General features: G+C 32.3%; 3 protein-coding genes across 3 annotated transcripts; 2 read left to right on the top strand and 1 right to left on the bottom strand.

The window, feature by feature from the left end:
- Positions 1 to 1,162: 1,162 nt before the first annotated feature.
- Positions 1,163 to 5,832, top strand: LOC111416107 (tubulin alpha-3 chain). The gene is made up of 5 exons (XM_023048059.2): positions 1,163 to 1,262; positions 3,672 to 3,894; positions 4,178 to 4,350; positions 4,641 to 4,769; positions 4,821 to 5,832. Exons 1-5 carry the CDS (start codon positions 1,260 to 1,262, stop codon positions 5,643 to 5,645), a joined length of 1,353 nt encoding a protein of 450 aa, XP_022903827.1. The 5' UTR covers positions 1,163 to 1,259; the 3' UTR covers positions 5,646 to 5,832.
- LOC111416106 (sulfite oxidase) lies at positions 5,798 to 16,884 on the bottom strand. The gene is made up of 6 exons (XM_023048058.2): positions 16,630 to 16,884; positions 16,293 to 16,577; positions 15,896 to 16,237; positions 15,514 to 15,841; positions 6,005 to 6,574; positions 5,798 to 5,955 (listed from the first exon to the last, which is right to left on the bottom strand). The coding sequence occupies exons 1-6, from the start codon at positions 16,647 to 16,649 to the stop codon at positions 5,830 to 5,832; spliced, it is 1,671 nt and encodes a 556-aa protein (XP_022903826.2). The 5' UTR covers positions 16,650 to 16,884; the 3' UTR covers positions 5,798 to 5,829.
- A 348-nt stretch (positions 16,885 to 17,232) lies between these two features.
- Positions 17,233 to 18,472, top strand: LOC111416108 (ubiquitin domain-containing protein 1). Its single transcript, XM_023048060.2, has 2 exons — positions 17,233 to 17,472; positions 17,677 to 18,472. The coding sequence occupies exons 1-2, from the start codon at positions 17,394 to 17,396 to the stop codon at positions 18,303 to 18,305; spliced, it is 708 nt and encodes a 235-aa protein (XP_022903828.1). The 5' UTR covers positions 17,233 to 17,393; the 3' UTR covers positions 18,306 to 18,472.
- The last annotated feature ends 1,245 nt before the right edge of the window (positions 18,473 to 19,717 follow it).

Raw genomic sequence — 19,717 nt, 5'->3', positions numbered from 1 at the left:
ATTCATTTTAATTTATTAAAAATATTGCGCCATCTATCAAATTTAAGTAACACTTTAATTCGGTTTATTAATTACTTTATTATTAAAAACTAAATTTATATTAATTTACGAATAAAAAATTAAATTGAATCGATTTAGGTATTGTTGAAATAATTAATTGTAACTTTTTTATATTTATATTCAACAAAATAAAATAAATATGTCGCCATCTATTGAATTTTATTGGAACTTAAATTATTATTTGTTTTAATTGATTTATTTATTAATTTTATAAATTATTTATTTTAACAGGGTTCATTTGATTCATAAATTAATTTTTAATTGAAATTTTATATATTTAATAATAAATAAAATTAATTTTGTTGACTCAGTGCTTGACAGTTTCAAAATAACTTAAAGTGTTACGCACTGCTTCTTGCAATAAAAAGTTCAAGTAAACAAGAAAAAACAGCGCCGGAAGTACCCATTCTGTTTTCAGTCTTTGTATAAACATTTAGGCGAGTCTCCTTCTCGCTGTGTGCATCCGGTTTTAAAGAAGCCCCAAATCCAACGTCTTCCGGTTTCATATTTACACTTTATAGATCTTTTAGGCATCAAATATTTAATTAACTTTTATCGCGATCTGATTTAAAGATAAAAGAATATCAAGATTTCTTAAAAATAATTGATGAATTATCTAATAAATTAAATGATTGAACCACTCCTCCCAAAAGTCTAAAACTAAGCAGTTTTTTAATTTTTTAATTGAATGAGTGGGTAATATGTTCATGTGAGCATGTAATAACGGCACTCCTAGAAAAAGCAAAGAAAATTCATTTACAACATTGTCGTCGTCATCGTGTCGTTTAGCCCAGCCTATAATTTATTGATTCGTCTCAAATAGGCTGTAAATAAACGACCCACAAACAAGATATAAAGAAAAAAACGTTTTGTCGAAGAATTTCCAATCGACAAAACTAACATTTTTATGATTTTCATGTTACAACAAAAAAATCTATTTAAATTTTGTAAAATTTATAAGAAATTAGAATAAGAAATTATAAAAAAAAGAATTTGTTTATTTATTACAGTGATCTCAACAATAACAATTTGTGTCATGCGCTTTACCCCACCAAAGTGTATCGGCCCTTTGCAAAGCTTTAAAAGCTGAGGAAGAACTCCGCGACGTTTAATGTAGACTCACTGGTGTTCATCGACAACATCGCGTGACCTTCTAAATCCACACGTTTTAAATTGCAAGAAACTAAAGAAAAACTAAAATGGTAAGTTAAAAAAATTGGTACAAATTATTTTATTGAAATTTAATCGTTGTGTGAAACATTAAACTCGAAATAATATTGCGTGACTTTGATGAAGGATATTCAAAGAATTAGATAACATTTTTTTTGTTGTGTACATAGAAACAAATTAATATGTAAAAGGAAATTAGAACGTTTACTTTTCTAGGAATTGTAACAAATAATTATAAAAAAATATATAATAATCTTAAACGGTAATTGTAGCTATAATAGGATTTTTTTTTGCTTTGAAAGGTTTTATTAGAACGTTCTTACAACTTCCTTTGCGAACGGTTTTGTGGTTTTTTTAATGGAAAAAGACGGGATGAGTCATAATTATTATCTACAATGTTATGGTTACAAAATAATAATAATCGATCTTTTTCTTTATGATTTTATTAAGATTTATCTTAAAATAATTAGTTAATAAACCGTTAATTAATTTTTCATTATTTTCAAAACGTCAAAAAATTTAGTATTACAATGTTGGTACTTTCGGTATAAAAATCCATTTTATGACTGGACATTTCTGACAATGACAGTTCTTAGTATGTTTTGGCACTAACCAATTAATAATTTATAACATTAAAGTTATATTAATTAAAATTATTTTCGATTTATCTTATATTTCTTCTTTAAACAATAATTAAGTATCAAATTAAAATATTTGATTATTTTCGACTAACCCTAGCGTCATCTATTAAATGAATTCGAAAAAAAATCGCTGTCAAAATTTTTTTCTTGACGTTTGACATTACTGGTGATGAGATAAACAACAAATTAAATTTATATTGTTTAATTTTAGGTACAGAGAATGTTTTTCTTATTACAGTTACCAAAATTTTAACGTAATTGTTAAGAATAATATTTGTAAATTATATTGTATGTCACAGCTTATTTGGTACAGTTTAGAGGTGCGATGACGTCATTTGTTGCTATGTATGTATACTAAATAATATCATCAAGTGCGGTATTGCCTAATTTTTAGAGTGATCTAATAACAATTAAAAAAATGGGTCGCCGAGCAACCGTTGAACAGCGAGAACTGGTTTTAAAACATTTCAAAAATGGGCAACCCATTAGAAAAACTGTCAAAATGGTATATTTAAGTGCATCCACGATATAGCACATTACAGAACGACTTGTGCACTAGAAATGTATAGTAAATAAGGGAAGAATTGCACCAAATAAGATTTTGAATACAAATGAGGAGCGATTGAGTATGTTACAACGGATATTTTACATAATCTAGAAGCAAAAAGTTTTCAAAAATTGAAATTGCAAACTTAGAGCTAGGGAAATAACTTTTTGCAATCGCGTAATCTTTTTTGCTACTGCCAAAGACGCACGGCTAAACACGAAAGTTCCTAGTTCTATGTCTAATGTTAGTTCTAGTTTTATATCATTAGAACTAACACTAGACCTAGAACTAGAATACTAAACCCGAATGTTTCTAGTTCTTGGTCTAATTTTAGTTCTACTGACATAAAGTCTAGTGTTAAATAAGCTGTGAGCCACTGTATTTATACTTAATTTTGTGTTATGATAAAATATTGACTTTTTTAATGAAATCCCGTTATAAAAAACACCACCCTGCGGGTAACGATGATTCATATCGTCTGCTTTACCGCAGTCATCAATTAGGTCCGTAGCAAGTTCATCAACCTTATTCTTCTTCATAAAACGTGTGTGGGCGCTTTTCCACAAACTTACAAATTTAAAAAAAAAATTTATGTCAATGTTTCATTAGAAATTTCTAAGAAATCATTTATTAGCTCGATTTGCACTAATCAATACCCTCAATTTGATTTCAATCTCAATTCTACCTCTAATAGGAAGAAAAAGAAATCTTATTGTGATATCATTATCGTTTCAATTAATCGAATTACTTTTTCTAATCAACGTTAACATTACGGAACTGTATCGGAATTGAAAAGGAATCCAACCGGTAACGATTTAATATGCGAAATGAGACGATTGTGCTGTTGGAATAAGATTTCCGTGTTACTCTGTTCCGTGCACAAAGAAGAAAATCAATCGTTTGCTTTGAAAAAGGAAAATAACACGAAAATCGGAAACGAAGTGGGTGCTTTGACCTGTTTATTATCTTTACTTTGTTTTAATCGAAAACGTTTTTGTAAAGTAATATTCACAAAGAAATTTATTGAGTTGTTAATGTTGAAGAAGTTAATTTTGTATTCATGATTTTACGTGAAATCAATTTAAAACGTAATCCAATTTAAATTTCCTCCTCTCTTTAATCTAAATGTTTGTATTAAACTTTGAGAATATCGATCTCTTCAGCATTCGCATTAAAGTAAACGCAAATGGCTAAAACTGTAAAATTATCCTTTAATTTCTTTTGTATCTTATTGTTTTCTTTCTTTGTTTTAGAGGGAGTGTATTTCCGTTCATATCGGCCAAGCTGGTGTGCAAATCGGCAATGCTTGTTGGGAATTGTACTGCTTAGAGCATGGAATCCAACCCGATGGGCAAATGCCTTCAGATAAAACTATTGGTGGAGGAGATGATAGCTTCAACACATTTTTCAGCGAAACAGGAGCTGGAAAACACGTTCCTCGAGCTGTTTTCGTCGATTTAGAACCAACGGTCGTTGGTAAGAATTTACTATTGGGTGCGGTTGTTCTAAAAGTGATTGTAAGAAAATTTATTTTTTTTATTGCTTGTTTTGGTGTTAACAATAGCCGTTGGTAAGTTTACGCTTCAGGAATTCAATGAGTCACCGTGTAATATTCTAAGAATACAACAGCAATTCCTCTAATTACACCAACGAAGGATTTAAGAATATTTCGGGATCCAAGGACGAATTTAAAAGATTCCAATTTATTTTGTACGCTTCAATTAAATTCGAAAAGCTTAAAAATTAATTTTTTTTTTAGATGAAGTTAGAACCGGAACTTATCGCCAACTCTTTCACCCCGAACAATTAATCACCGGCAAAGAAGACGCCGCTAATAACTACGCAAGAGGTCATTACACGATTGGAAAAGAAATTGTCGATGTCGTTTTGGATCGTATTCGAAAATTAGCGGATCAATGCACGGGATTACAAGTTAGAATTAAATTCAATTATTCAAATCATTTTTATATGGCGCCATCTCTTAACTATTTTAATAACTTTATACGTTAAAATTTATAAGTATCTTTTTTAATTTATAATTAATTATTTATTTTGTATTATTATCCTACATTAAAGTTTATTCATATTATTATTTTATTATTATTATTTAATTTTTCAAAATTTAATATTTGATATTTCAATATGTAGCGCCATCTATTAATATCTTTACGATTTATTTAACTCAAATTAATTATTAACAATGTTTTTTTTTATAATTTTAGGGATTTTTAGTATTCCATTCATTCGGTGGAGGAACCGGATCCGGATTTACCAGTTTATTAATGGAAAGATTAAGCGTTGACTACGGAAAAAAATCTAAACTAGAATTTTCGATTTATCCAGCACCACAAGTAATTTTCCCCTCAATAAAACATCAATAACCTCATTAACCATCATTTTAGGTGTCCACGGCTGTTGTTGAGCCTTACAACTCAATCTTAACAACTCATACAACACTAGAACACTCCGATTGTGCCTTTATGGTTGACAACGAAGCGATTTACGATATTTGCCGTAGAAATCTCGATATTGAGCGGCCAACGTACACCAATTTGAATCGTTTAATCGGGCAAATCGTTTCGTCGATCACAGCCTCTTTGCGGTTTGATGGTGCCTTAAACGTTGATCTTACCGAATTCCAAACAAATCTTGTTCCATATCCTAGAATTCATTTCCCATTAGCAACTTATGCCCCGGTTATTTCCGCTGAAAAAGCTTACCACGAACAATTAACCGTTGCCGAAATTACCAATGCTTGTTTCGAACCAGCCAATCAAATGGTGAAATGTGATCCTCGTCACGGAAAATACATGGCTTGTTGTATGTTGTATCGAGGCGATGTTGTCCCTAAAGATGTTAACGCAGCGATTGCAACGATTAAAACAAAAAGAACGATTCAATTCGTTGATTGGTGTCCAACTGGATTTAAAGTTGGGATTAATTATCAACCCCCAACTGTAGTTCCTGGTGGGGATTTGGCTAAAGTACAACGAGCGGTTTGTATGTTATCGAACACAACTGCTATAGCGGAAGCTTGGGCTCGATTGGATCATAAATTTGATTTAATGTACGCTAAAAGAGCTTTTGTACATTGGTATGTAGGTGAAGGGATGGAAGAAGGTGAATTTTCGGAAGCTCGTGAAGATTTGGCTGCTTTAGAGAAAGATTATGAAGAGGTTGCTGTTGATTCAGTTGAAGGAGAAGCCGATGAAGGCGATGAGTATTAAAAAAGCAATTTCAATTTGATACGCTTTTATACTAACAAACAGCTTTTTTGGGGGAATTTTATATTTTTCTCTTAATGTTTTTTTTATTTTATTTCGTATTTTATTCTGTATTTTATATAGCACTTTTTGCAAAAAGATTGAATAATAATATATACAACAATAAAAAAGTTTTGTATTTTAAAAATCATTTCAACTGAATTTTTATTTTATGATAAGCATTATTAAGTACCCCCCTTAAATTCCATATATTTTTAAACGATTCCGGTTGAGTATTATAAGAAGAATCCACTGCTTTAGCCCAAACCTCAATCTAAAAAGTTATAATTAATTTAAAATCAAAAATAATAGGATAACCTCACATTTCCTGATTTATTTTTAACCGGCACTTTAACCGTCCATAAAGTCCACGCCCAATGGTGTGGTGGGACAGCTTCTTCTTGATGATCAAACCCTGCTACATACCAATTTTCACCACCATCAATCGTTACATCAACCCGAACAATTTTTTTTCCACCCCCAGACCAAGCATAACCCCTCACCGTGATCATCCCATCATCATCAACTTTAACAATTTCATTTTCAATCGGTTTACAAATCGCAGAAATAACGGGAAGTTCTTGAATCGCCGGCGAACTATTCCAATCGATGTTATCGTAAGTGGTGCTCGGAGAGAAACCTTTATAATCAAATTGTTGCCAATGCGATTCACTCTCATTTTGTGTAACGATTATTTTCGATAACCACTTTACATTTCGCGCACCTACAGTTCCCGGTACAACGACGCGTATCGGAAAACCATGATCTCTCGGTAAAACTTGACCGTTCATTTCATAAGCTAAAATAACGTCTCCTCGACGATCCGTTCCCTTTAAAAATGGAATGGAAGCTCCGTAGGGTACGTTTGAAGTGTTTACATCTAATCCTTCAAACTATAATTAAAAATATAAATTAATTAAGTTTTTTTTTTGAGATTATGATTTAATACTTGATAATGTCCGACCAAAACTCAATTTTGAACCGAAACCGAAACTTTTCATTGAAAAGAAGGAATAATAAAATAACAAGATAGAAACAAATAATTTAAAATAAATAATACTCTACTATACCATATTTTTTAATTCGGAGGAGTGTTTTCAAACACTACTCCGTGTGCCGCATGTCTCTTAGCATGGCTAGTACAGGGTGTCCAAATTTCGATGGGTTTGCAGGGTATCTCAGTTATTATGAAAGACAGAAAGTTGCGGTTTTCGCGAACCTGAGCTACTTTTTTGTGAAACTTACAATGCCGCAAACCAAATTTTCATAGACCTCTTCGTTTTTGATATACAGGGAGTATCACAGAGTGAGGCAGAGAGTTAGCTCACCGGGAAAATGATAGGCCATTCTCTATCTCTTATTATCACATCATAATACCGATATTTTCTCTTTGTCATCTTGATAGAAATCCTTAGTAGATGGCGTACATGTCGTTAGTAATATTACAGAAAGCTGTTGACTTTGTTTAAGCGGTTTTGACATTTTATGTATGTCATATGTCACACAGTCCTTTTGCGTTTATTGTCTTATTTGTGCTTATTATCTATTTTTGCGTTGTATTTTTTACGAATAATTTTCGAGAATGATTATTGTAAAAATGTTTTGCATTGTGTGTGGATGTAGCGAAGATGAAGTTGGAAAATTATTTTGTTTTCCCAAGAATAAGGACAGGTTAGTATTTTAATTATATTAATTTTTAATTTCAATAGTATTCAAATTTTTGATAACACCGTGTCACTTAGGGTAAGAAGCAGTTGGTGTTTGATAACCAACATTTATTTGTTATAATGCTTTTTTGTTATATGTACTTTATCAATTGAAAACCACAGACAAAAACGGCCAACCTAACCCAACCTGTGAGGGTCATCCCGGAGAAGACGAGGACAGGGGTTTTTAGTGTAATTATATTGCAATTTAAATATAAAATTTTAAATCGCCAATGGATTTCTCTTTATTTTGCATTGAAATTATAAAATTATAACTTTTTGATTTGAGGTGCTTTTTATTGGTCTATTAAGCTGTAATTATTTTGGCTTACGCAAGCTAAATATAGCTTAATAGATCCACAAAAAGCACATTAGATCAAAAATATTTCTGTATTCAAATTTTAAATTAAATAAAAGATTTGAATTTGGCGCCAATTGCATTTTTGCTTCTCACTGCCATCTACATAAGTGTTACATGATGAGTGAGAGAGACCGGTGTATATTGGATCTCGCTTTCACAATGGAGTTGGCCGTCTGGTAGTAGTCTGTGGGGAGTATTTCAAAATTTACGATTTTCAGACACCCCCGTATCTCGGCTATCCGGAAACTTAATAAAAAAGTAAAAACGGGTTCTAATAGATTGTTTCACGTAGAATCCAATGATGCACGTAGAATTTTTCTAGACATTACAGTTTTTGAGTTATAAACACAACTTAGGTTTTTTTAAATGGAACCACCTATATTTTATTTTTTTATTGAACTAGAATGTTTCAAGCTTTTCAATGATATACAGGGTGTTCCGGTGACTCGGGGAATAAAATTAACCTCATATACTAGAGCAAAAATGATGACGATTGGTGAAAAAAAATTTATTATAATAGTCTTCAAATGGCCAAGATATGGGCCATCAAAGTTCAAAAATTTTAACACATTTTTCTAAATATTTTCAATACCATTTATGGTAGAGCGCTGAAATTTGGTACAGGGTAAACAAATATCAAGCAAAATCATTGAACCAATTTTTACTTTGATCGGGCGGCGGCAACCATGCTATACAGGGAGTCCCTAAAATTTGTTTGCTCAGAACTTTTTTGTTCGATCGTAATCCTACATTTATTTTTGCAGTTTCTAATAGAAAATTTATTTTAGAAGCTTTTATTACTCTTAGATAATATTGATAAAAATCACCGTTTTCGTGTTAAATGCAAAAATGTTAGGTTCCGATTTCAATAACACTAAAAAAAAAAAATCTAAGTCGGCCATGACAAGTGAAAATCGAACTGAGCCGCCATAAATATTATGTATGTAACATTTCCAAGTGTAGATTAGGTAAATCCCTTTTTAATTTGTTTTAGTTGATTTAATAAAAGATAATACAAAACAATAAATTTAATTTTAACGACAACGCTAACAGGAAAAATAAAACAAATACATAAAATAACAAGACAAGTAATAATAAATACTATAGGAAATGTTCAAAAAGACCTCCGTTAGCATCAATACATGCCTGATATCGTCGCTTTAAATTAAATCATACTCTAGGCAGTACATTTATCTCCGTTCGAATTTGGTCGAATGAATCGACGATTCGTAGCCTGAGCTGATTGATTTAACTCGCCCCCATAAATAAAAGTCCATAGGTGTAAGGTCTGGTGACCGGGCCGGCCAAGTTATCGATGCTTCCGCTCCTCGTCCGATCCACCGTCCCGGGAAACGGTTCCCTAGAAATTCCTTCACTGCATTTGTGCTGTGCGCAGGGGCACCATCATGTAAATACCACATGTCCCTTCTGGCATTTAACGGAACGTCACCTAAGAACTCGTCCAATCCTTCCAAATGTTCATGGTATGTAGGGCCATCAAGTCTTGACGGCAAGAAAACGGGACCAACAATGACATCCCCCACAATCCCAGCCCAAACATTGAGAGAAAATCTCCACTGAGATTTCCAAGTACTGAAAAATTTTGGATTTTCTTCAGCCCAACTATGTAAATTCCTTAAATTAATTATTCCATCTTTGGAAAAAGTGGATTCATCGGTGAAAAGTATTTTTTCTAAAAACTGATTATCAATTTGTATTTTCTGTTGCATTTTCTGGCAATATTCCAATCTAATTGGATAATCGGTAAGCTGTACTTCCTGAACCTTACAGCAGTGAAATGGGTAAAGCTGCTGCTCTCGAAGAATACGCCACACAGTCGTTTTTGACGTCCCAAATCGCCTAGCCATGGCTGAAGTACTAGTGGTACTATTTTCTTCTGCATGTTCTAAAATTTACTCTTCCAATTGCGGAGTTCGAACAGATCTAGGGTTGGGTTGTTCAGAAAGATATGTTTTAGTGATCCATTTTCTCTTAATCGGGCTTCAATTCGAGAAAACGTTTTTCTGTTGGGGGTTCTACGATTCGGGAATTTTTGCCGATAACGGTTAGCGGCTGCTACGGAATTTCCAAGACATTCACCCAATGTTAAAAGCATATCAGTTTGTTCTCCAAACGTGTAATTTTCCATTTCGAATACTACAAGGTTTTTAGTATTTGTTTAAACGACTAAGCGTGTTTACAACTGTCAATGAATTCGTTTGTTAATTATCATGGCAGAGTTAGACTTTTTTTTTAGTGTTATTGAAATGGGAGCCTACCATTTTTGCATTTAACGAAAACGGTGATTTTTATCAATATTATCTAAGAGTGATAAAAGCTTCTAAAATAAATTTTCTATTAGAAACTGCAAAAATAAATGTAGGTTTACGATCGAACAAAAAAGTTCTGAGCAAACAAATTTTAGGGACTCCCTGTATAGCATGGTTGCCGCCGCCCGATCAAAGTAAAAATTGGTTCAATGATTTTGCTTGATATTTGTTTACCCTGTACCAAATTTCAACGCTCTACCATAAATGGTATTGAAAATATTTAGAAAAATGTGTTAAAATTTTTGAACTTTGATGGCCCATATCTTGGCCATTTGAAGACTTTTATAATAAATTTTTTTCACCAATCGTCATCATTTTTGCTCTAGTATATGAGGTTAATTTTATTCCCCGAGTCACCGGAACACCCTGTATAATACTCTATACTTACCTTTATAATTAACCTCGAAATTAAAACCACATTATTTTATAAGTAGGCTATGATAAATTAAGTGATCGCGTTGGTAAGATACCAGGATAAACAAAGAATTTTGAAAATACTATAATATTAATTATTGACTTATTAAAAAAATGTATCTATTAAATTTTGTTTGCTAAAAACGAAAAATTATTAAAAACTAAACATTATGCAAATATGGCTTCAAGTTACAAGAATTGTTCAAAGTTGTTACCATTTTGATGCACACATTGTTCACAAAGTTTAGTAATGCGTTTAATTGCATTTAGAATAGTTATGGGATGTTGCTGTAAATGTGAAAAAGCATCAGTTACAGCAATTTTCAATTCCAATTTTGTTCGATTCTGGGTACTATATACCCGATTCTTGATATATCCCCATAAAAAGAAGTCCAAAATAGATAAATCAGGTGATCTTGCTGGCCATCGCGTTGGACCATGTGTGCCTATCCACCTACCAGGAAATTCTGCAGTTAGGTAGCGACTCACTAACTGCGCATTATGAGCGGGAGCTCCGTCCTGCTGAAAATAAATATTATTTAGCCGAATAAGAGGAATATCATCCAAAATCTCTGGCAAAGCCTTTTGCAATATGGCCAAATAGCGATTAGCGCAAAGGTTTCCTTCAAATATTTTGTAAACAATTCGTGGCCCAATAATTTTGAATTTGGTTGCGCTCTTTCTGGATATCTGAAGTGAAACAATCTGCTAATAAAATGTTATTGCTGATAAATGTTGCATTCTACCTATTTATGTATAATTCAGCAGCTTGATTTATATTTTCATTTGCATGAATGTAACATGCTAGCATGTCATATTTTTCATAATTTTCATAGCGCTCCATTTCAAGAAAAAGATAATTAAGTTAAGTTAATTAAAGGTAATTAAGTAACACACGACTTATTGTTAGCACAAAATTCAAAATTAAGTTTGACAGTAATTAACTATATTTACTTTGTTTATTCCGGTATCCTAGCAACGCGATCACTTAATAGACAACCTAAGCCTTGACGTAACAGAGATGGGCGGAGCTTATATCGACTCCAATCATTTTCATAGCTAAGTGTGTTGCTAACGGTAAATCACCATATGCAATTTTTCAATTAGTGTTAAAATAAAATAAACTAAGTGACTTTTTATGACATTTCAAATGACATTTTTATATCATTAGCAACTGTGGTTAGCAACGAAATTGTTTGGAGTCGATATAAGCTCCGCCCATCTCTGTGACGTCAGGTTAGGCAGTCTGTTTATCATTGCCTACTTATAAAATAATGTATTTTATTCAATTTCGAGGTTAATAAATTATAAAGGTAAGTGTAGAGTATTATATATCATTGAAAAGCTTGAAAAGAATCCAGTTCAATAAAAAAATAAAATATAGGTGGTTCCATTTAAAAAAACCTAAGTTGTGTTTATAACTCAAAAACCGTGATGACTAGAAAAATTCTACGTGCACCATTGGATTCTCCGTGAAAAAATCTATTAGAACCCGTTTTTACTTTTTTATTAAGTTTCCGGATAGCCGAGATACGGGGGGTGTCTGAAAATCGTAAATTTTGAAATACTGTATATCAAAAACGAAGAGGTCTATGAAAATTTGGTTTGCGGCATTACAAGTTTCACAAAAAAGTAGCTCAGGTTCGCGAAAACCGCAACTTTCTATCTTTCATAATAACTGAGATATCGTGCAAACCCATCGAAATTTGGACACCCTGTACAGTGTAGCTACTAATGTTAGTTCTAGTTTTACACTAGCACTATCACTAGAACTAACACAAGACCTAGGACTAAAAACATTCGGGTTTAGCCGCACGTCTTTCAAGACGGCTAAACCCATCATGTTACGTCATCAAAACGATTTTACGTAACCCACTTCTAGAACAACATGTATAATTCGCTATGATGAAGGTTGCAATAGATAACCGAAATACATTAGCAATTAAAAAAGTTGTTCCTGCTTTTATTGACCATTCCCAACCCAAATCCGATTAAATCGTCTCCATTGCTTCCCACGGTTATCGGTCATAGATACTCTTTCCAGGTATTGCTGTCTGAATCCAGTTGTTGGTCATTCTTTTGACGCCTACTTCGTCTATTCGCTCGCCCCCCACTCAAGCAACCCTTTTGTCCACTACTCATTCTTCATCCGCGAGACATGACCCGCCATCATGATGCCATCATGATGTTGACCACATCATTTACGCCAGTACTTTTTCATAGGTCTTCATTTCGTATGTAGTCCCTCAGAGTTACACTTAGGATCGGTAGTGGCTATCGTTAATGTTAATGTTTCGGAGCCGTATGTCACCGGAAACACGCATTGATTGAAAGCCTTTCTTGGCCTTTTCTCTTGAAGATGTCTCTAAGTTTCCCGTAGGCTGCCCATACGAGTGTAATCCTCCTGTTTAGTTCGCTTGTTTCATTATCTCTCGTTACACGAACCTCATAGTCAAGATATACAGAGCTGTCAATCCTCTCCATCTCATTATCCCCAATGTTGATGTTAGAGCTGGGAACAAGATTTGTCATAAATTTTGATTTCTCCTCGTTGATATTATTATTAGACACCCGACTCTTGCACACACTTCTTTTAAGTGGTTCAGTATTAATTTAATCTCTCCAAGGCTATCCAAAATCGCGTAGCGCAAATTACTTAAGCATTTGCCATCAATGTTCATGCCTTTTTGGGTCCAATCCGGTTGTGTAAATGCACTCTCCACGACTGTGATGAACAATTTGGGTTCAACAGTGTATCGCCTTCTTTTACTCACAATCAGTACTTTACTACTTCTAATCTCATCAGTACTTTCATGCAATTTTACCGTGTAGCATTCTTATAGATGTTATAAATAAGTTTGGTATACGATAATCAACTCTGCATTCTTGAAGTGCTTGCAAAACTGCCATCAACTCAATTTAAATCAGATTTTATAAATACCTATAAATACCCATCTTGGGTAAATACCCCCGGGTATCTATCCAGGAAATTTACCCTTGAAAATAAATACCCGGGTATTTAACAACACTGTCTTTAGAGCGTCGGTAGTATATCTATCATAATCTTCACAACTTAGTTTCGGATACAAGTAAAGCAGATATCGTAGCTCCATTACCGAAGAAAGAGTTGGCATCGAAGAAACGATAGGCGAACGTCTTCAGATACTAGCACTAACACTAGAACTAATACAAGACCTAGAACTAGAATCATTCGGGTTTAGCCGTCTTGAGAGACGTGCGGCTAAATCCGAATGATTCTAGTTCTAGGTCTTGTGTTAGTTCCAGTATTAGTGTAAAACTAGAACTAACACTAAACCTAGGACTAGAAAGTACCTACTAGTTCTAGGTCTAGTGTTAGTTCTAGTTTTAATTGTTACTCAGCGCTAGATTGTTGCACATTTCTATTGAACAAAAACTAAACCAAAAACTAGAAACATTCGAGTTTAGCCGTCGATAGCAGCACGTCTTTAAGGACGGCTAAACTCGAATGTTTCTAGTTCTAGTGTTAGTTCCAGTGATAATGCTAAGCAGAACTAGTTAGCATTAGATAGCGCTCGGTTATTGTATATTTCTATTGAACTAAAACTAGACCTACAACTAGAAAAATTCGGGTTTAACCGTCTTTAGAGGCGTGCATCTAAATCCAAATGATTCAAGTTCTAGGACTAGTGTTAATTCTAAATTTAATTGTTATTCAGTATTAGATTTTGGTATATATTGTAATGTTTTTCCAAATGGACCGCAAATAGTCCCTCTTCTTTTGAAAAGAATTATTTTAATGAAAACATTACTAAATTTTATAATAATTTGTTTTTTTATTAAATTGAAAAAAATTTAAATATTTAAACAGAATTGTCGAATTATCTCAGGGTTAAGGCAGGTTCTAGTAATACTGTCAAGACAAACATGTGCACAACTTAAGGTGCAATCAAATTGAGATGTTGTCGACAAAATTAACAAAATATAAACAAATATTCTAAATTAGTTGATTCGAAGTAATATTTATCAACTCAGATATGTTATGGTCTTAAACAACTCGTCAAATATTAAATTAATTAGGAAATTGTAATCGTAATCTCAAAATTTATATTGGACTTATCAAGAACTTCTCGTATTGAAGGTAAAAAGAGTCTTTTTCTTTAAAAAATGTATCAACAAAAACAATAAATTATAAAAAAAAATAACTTAGCCAATTTGTTTCTATGGGAACCTTGCAGGTCAAACTCAGAATAATATTTTCTTCGTGACAGGAACAGTTGGATTCAGGATTGAGAACCAATTTTTCTCTTCACTAGTGATGATGGTTTCTACCAGAAACGGAACCAATTGCTTTACTTTATCAGGAGCGATATAATTTTTTTAACTCGTTGACACGTTGATTTAATTAATTTTTAGCAGAGCAAAAAAAAATGTGTGTGTTTCTTTAGACAACAGGAAGCACACTCTTTATGTGGATAAATTCCGTTTTTCGGATGTTAAATTTCCAAATAACCTCTCCTGATTGGTTAAATTTACGGATTTGGAATTTGTGTCTTAGTTTTTTCAATGTAGCCAACTTTGACATTTGAAATGTCTCTAATTCAATTTGTCAAATTATTATTTAAATTTTTAAAATTATTTATAATTATGCGTGATATTTCGTAATTTTGATGCTCTTTTAAATCAATTTTCAAATATCCATTCATTTTCTTCTGATCTCAACGATAAATTTTCCAATATGTTCAAATTAATTTTGTAAATTTTCATCCAAATTTCATTATTCCATACAAATATTAATTATTTTCTTTGTTAACCAAGTTAAGTTTATCCTTCTAAATAGGTTTGATCCGGGTAGATAAAGATTTAAATAAATAATTTCGAAAAATTTAAATTGAGGTTATCTGGTATCGAATCTTTAAAATTACTTCGCATCGACATTAAAGAACAATAAAATGTACCGAAATTCACTAGCATATAGTATCTAACATTATTTTATAATTGTTTAAATTTTTTAGTTTTATTATTACAATATATAGACTTACTTGAATATGTTGATATCCTTGGGATTCATCCGTAATTCCAACTAATTTTAAAACATCGCTTAATCTAGCACCACCCCATTGAGCATTACCTACAGAAGCTTGCCCCCAACTCAACCCTTTCACTTCTTTAATCCGATTCATTTCACTGCGACGATTTCCAGCGCACATAATCGTGGCGTTTATCGTGTGTTTGGGTAATTTTTTTAAATCTTCTAATTTTAAAGTTTTCTTAATGTTATTGGTCCCATTATCGACCTCAATTTCCAGTTCATAAGTTTCTGGGTCAACGTAAGGTACGGGTAAATGATTTCGTACATAAAAAATTTCACTAAAATCAATTAAATTGTTATAAATTCTTTTTTTATTAATTTTTAAAACTGACTTTGGTGTTAAAAAATGCTCTACTAATAAAGTTGATGGTGGCTCGGCATTATAAGGCTTTTCTGATGCTGGTTTTAAAACCGTGTGCCTTAAAGGTTCCCCTGAGTACGGATCGTCCATGTCTTGTATAACAAAACGAGTTTCATCTTCGGATATATTCCCTATGCGCATTTCTTCGAGGATTTTGTATATTTGTGGGGTTTTATGGATGCCGTAAAGTAACCAAAACGGTTCAATTGAGCTTCCCGCAGCCATTAAGATTTGATCACCACCTGGGTGTTCGTTAATAAAGTTCGTAATATCGTAAACTCCTTGTTTGTAAGTGACCCAAATTCCAGTTTCTCTTTAAAAATAAAAAAATCTAATTTATGATTTTATTTATAACCTAAAATATTAACTTTGTAGCGTGTTTATTTACTTCTTCCATCGTGTATTTAGGAAGATTTTCTTTATATTTTCCCGCTGACGACAAATCTTCCAAGTAAACATTCCTTTTTTTCTTATAAACGCCATAACCCACATAACCAACAATCGTAGATGCGATTAATACGGATTTGTAACTAAAATTCCAATTGGAATTGGTTCCTTTATATTCATTTTTAATCCTATTTACTTTATAACTAAGACAACGAGTTGTATTTAACTTTAAAGCCTGATTAAATAAAGTTCTAGATAAAACCAACCTAAAAAGCAACTTGTTTATGTTACAATAAAGTTTTAGCTAGTTTCATTTACCTTTGTGGCATAAAACTCATCGTAATCGTAACGCACAAAACAACTTTAAGACTGTTTTTAAGTTAACTAATTTGTTGTTTATTTAAATCTTTTGCGAAGATTTTGGGTTCTGCAAAAATTTCAACCTGTTTTGTGTCAATAACATGTGAAAGTGATTTTATTTAAACGTAAATTGATAAATTTTAAAATTTAACTAGAAATTTATAGTATTATGACAAATTTATTGTAACCTAACTTTTTATCATGTTGTTTGGTAATAATTCTAACGCAATAATTGCTAATAATAGAAATGTTGATAAAATAACACTACAGATAATACAAATTAATGATATTTTATTGAAATTATAAATAAAACTTTTGAGAAATAGTGATAACTGATTAAAACAACTTTGGTTACTTAATTTAGTTAGGTTAGGGATTAAACTTAGGTGTTAATTTTTAAACAATTTTTCTTACGTAATTTAAAAAGTTCACGTGCTTTTAAAATAGTACAAAATTAACGTGTTAAGTTAATAAATTTAAAATAATATTTTTTTTTAAATAATTAAAACGAAAAAAAAGTAGGGACTTTTATCTTCATAAATTGGTAAACATTACAAAAACAGTAATAAAGCGACATCTACATGAAACCCTCCTGTCATATCTGTCATTCTGTTACGGACAAGAACGAATAATGGGCAGAAAATGGATAATTTGACGGGGATATTCGCAGCGGAGGATCGCGGATCGTGTGAGATGCCCGTACGGGTGCCCCCGTTGGGACAATGGGCGGCTGCATAGGTGTTTCCCGCGGTCGAAGCGGGGCTATCGAGGACTCCGGGTCTAATTCCAGGCCATACACAGGTATTTATCCCAAAAAAAAATTAATTAATTTTTTAACCTTCATCCACGACAATTTCGTACGTGATTCGCATGTTAATTAACTTAATTCAATTCGTTAATTATTCACAAGTACAAAGATTAAATTAAACATTGAAAAAAATTATTTGACATTTCCTTTAGAGGTTATGTGTTAATTTTTTTATTGATGTCAAAAATTTTTTATAGGAAGTACTCGAAAAAATCATCCTTTATGTCACGAAACAATTCGTTGGAAATCCGATGTGCCATTAACGGAAGGTCAACTTCGTAGTAAACGAGACGAATTTTGGGATACAGCACCGGCGTTTGACGGTCGCAAAGAAATTTGGGATGCACTTAGAGCCGCAGCGGTAGCTGCCGAATCAAAAGATTACGAATTAGCCCAAGCAATTTTAGATGGAGCGAGCGTTTCAGTACCGAACGGCTACTTAACAGAATGTTATGATGAATTAGGTTCGAGATACCAAGTCCCCATTTATTGTCTCTCTTATCCGATTAACATTGTAAAAGAAGATAATGGAAGAGATTCCCCAGCTGAATGTTCAGAACCGGTCGAAGGTGGTTCAGAAACTGTATTAAAATTGAGATTATCTCATAATTGCATGGATGTAAAACTGGCTGTGTACTCGACTGATACAATCGGAGTGTGCAAAAAGAAATTACAAAGTCAGGAAGGAATTGAATCGTCGAGACAAAGATGGTTTTACGGTGGAAAATTGTTGGGGGATAAATTACATGTGGAAGAAGCGAAAATTCCTAACGGATATGTTGTTCAGGTTATTGTTAATATTGAAGGTTTAAAAATGGGATCATGAAAGCCTTAATGAACAAAAAAAATGTAGTTTGGGGTTGTATTTAATTATAATAATAAAAGACTATTCATATCAAAAAAAAAAGTTGTGAAGTGATTTTAATGATGTGAATGTGGAAGTGATTTTTTTTGTATAAAAAATTAAATTCTTCAGCTTGTAATATATAATTTAACTCGCTTATCGCATAAAAGAATTAGTGTTTAATAAGAACTGGTTGTGTACTTTTGCTGATTACTTTAATTGAGATAGTTTTTCGATATATCATTTTTTTGTAAATAATCTGTCAATTAATTCATTATATTTAAATTATTCCCTGGGACGAGGGGTGTGAAAAATTCAATTTATTAATTATTAATTAATAAAAATCATGTCCTGATGTACCTGAGAACAATAATTAATGAGAATTAAAAAAATATAAATAAATAATGAAAATATAAAAATAATAAAACGCTTATTGTAAATAAAATAGTTCTTTGGCCGAAAATTAAGTGGGACAAATTTGTTGATTGCCCCGTTTTTGCAATTTTAACAAAGGCAATAGGTATTTTTCAAAATAAATATAATCGTCCGTCACACTTTGTAATACACCTACGTTTTTTTCTCGTCTGTGGTGGGTTTAAAACGTTTTTTTTTTTATGAACGTCGTCGACCGATGCCTGTGTGTTGATTTTTAAGACATGATTCAATAAAGAGTTGTTATAAATGTTGGTTGTTTTAATTATTTAACTAAAATTAATAAGTCACGTATTAATCGCCAAACAATTCGCTTTTTTGGTTTCAAGAGGCCAGACACGGTGACGATTTGGTGTGCAGTCTCAGGAAATGGTGTGCTATTTCATTGAAGATAATGATGGTACACCTCTTACTGTTACTCAGAAACGAAAGATTTTTCATGCCAGGAACATTTGGATGAATAAACAGTGGGCAAAAAAACTCTGACAACGTTTCCAAATCACTTCAATGTCGTATAAAATCGAATGGTTCGTTCAGCCGTAAGCTCAAAATGACTTTCCAACTCATAAAAGCATTCAGCTACTTAGCTTAACTTTATTTTATCTCCTTCTAGTTGGGTTATGTATTTAACATTAGTGTTTGTTAGGTGATAAAGGTTTGAAACTTTTACCCAAAAAATATCCTCATTTAATATCAACTTTGAAACTCGTTCACTGACAATGAGTTTATCTTCTGCTTCATAAACGGCTAATTCTTTTAATGCATATTTTGTATCAAGAAGACTTTTTAAATTATGAATAATTGATCCCCATCGCGTTTTCACAAGTAATTTTAAGGAAATGGCAGGAAATGATTTTCATTTTTGAAATGTCTCCAATTATCAAATTTAGCGTATGAGCAATGTATCCATAAACAGAAATATGTTTATACTTTTCATGAAGTATATTTCTTGCTTTAATCAA

Source organism: Onthophagus taurus, chromosome 3 (assembly GCF_036711975.1).
Source record: "Onthophagus taurus isolate NC chromosome 3, IU_Otau_3.0, whole genome shotgun sequence".
NCBI classification, from domain to species: Eukaryota; Metazoa; Arthropoda; class Insecta; order Coleoptera; family Scarabaeidae; genus Onthophagus; species Onthophagus taurus.
The sequence above is the reverse complement of the archived record's forward strand: the minus strand, read 5'-3'. Positions and strand labels throughout refer to the sequence as shown.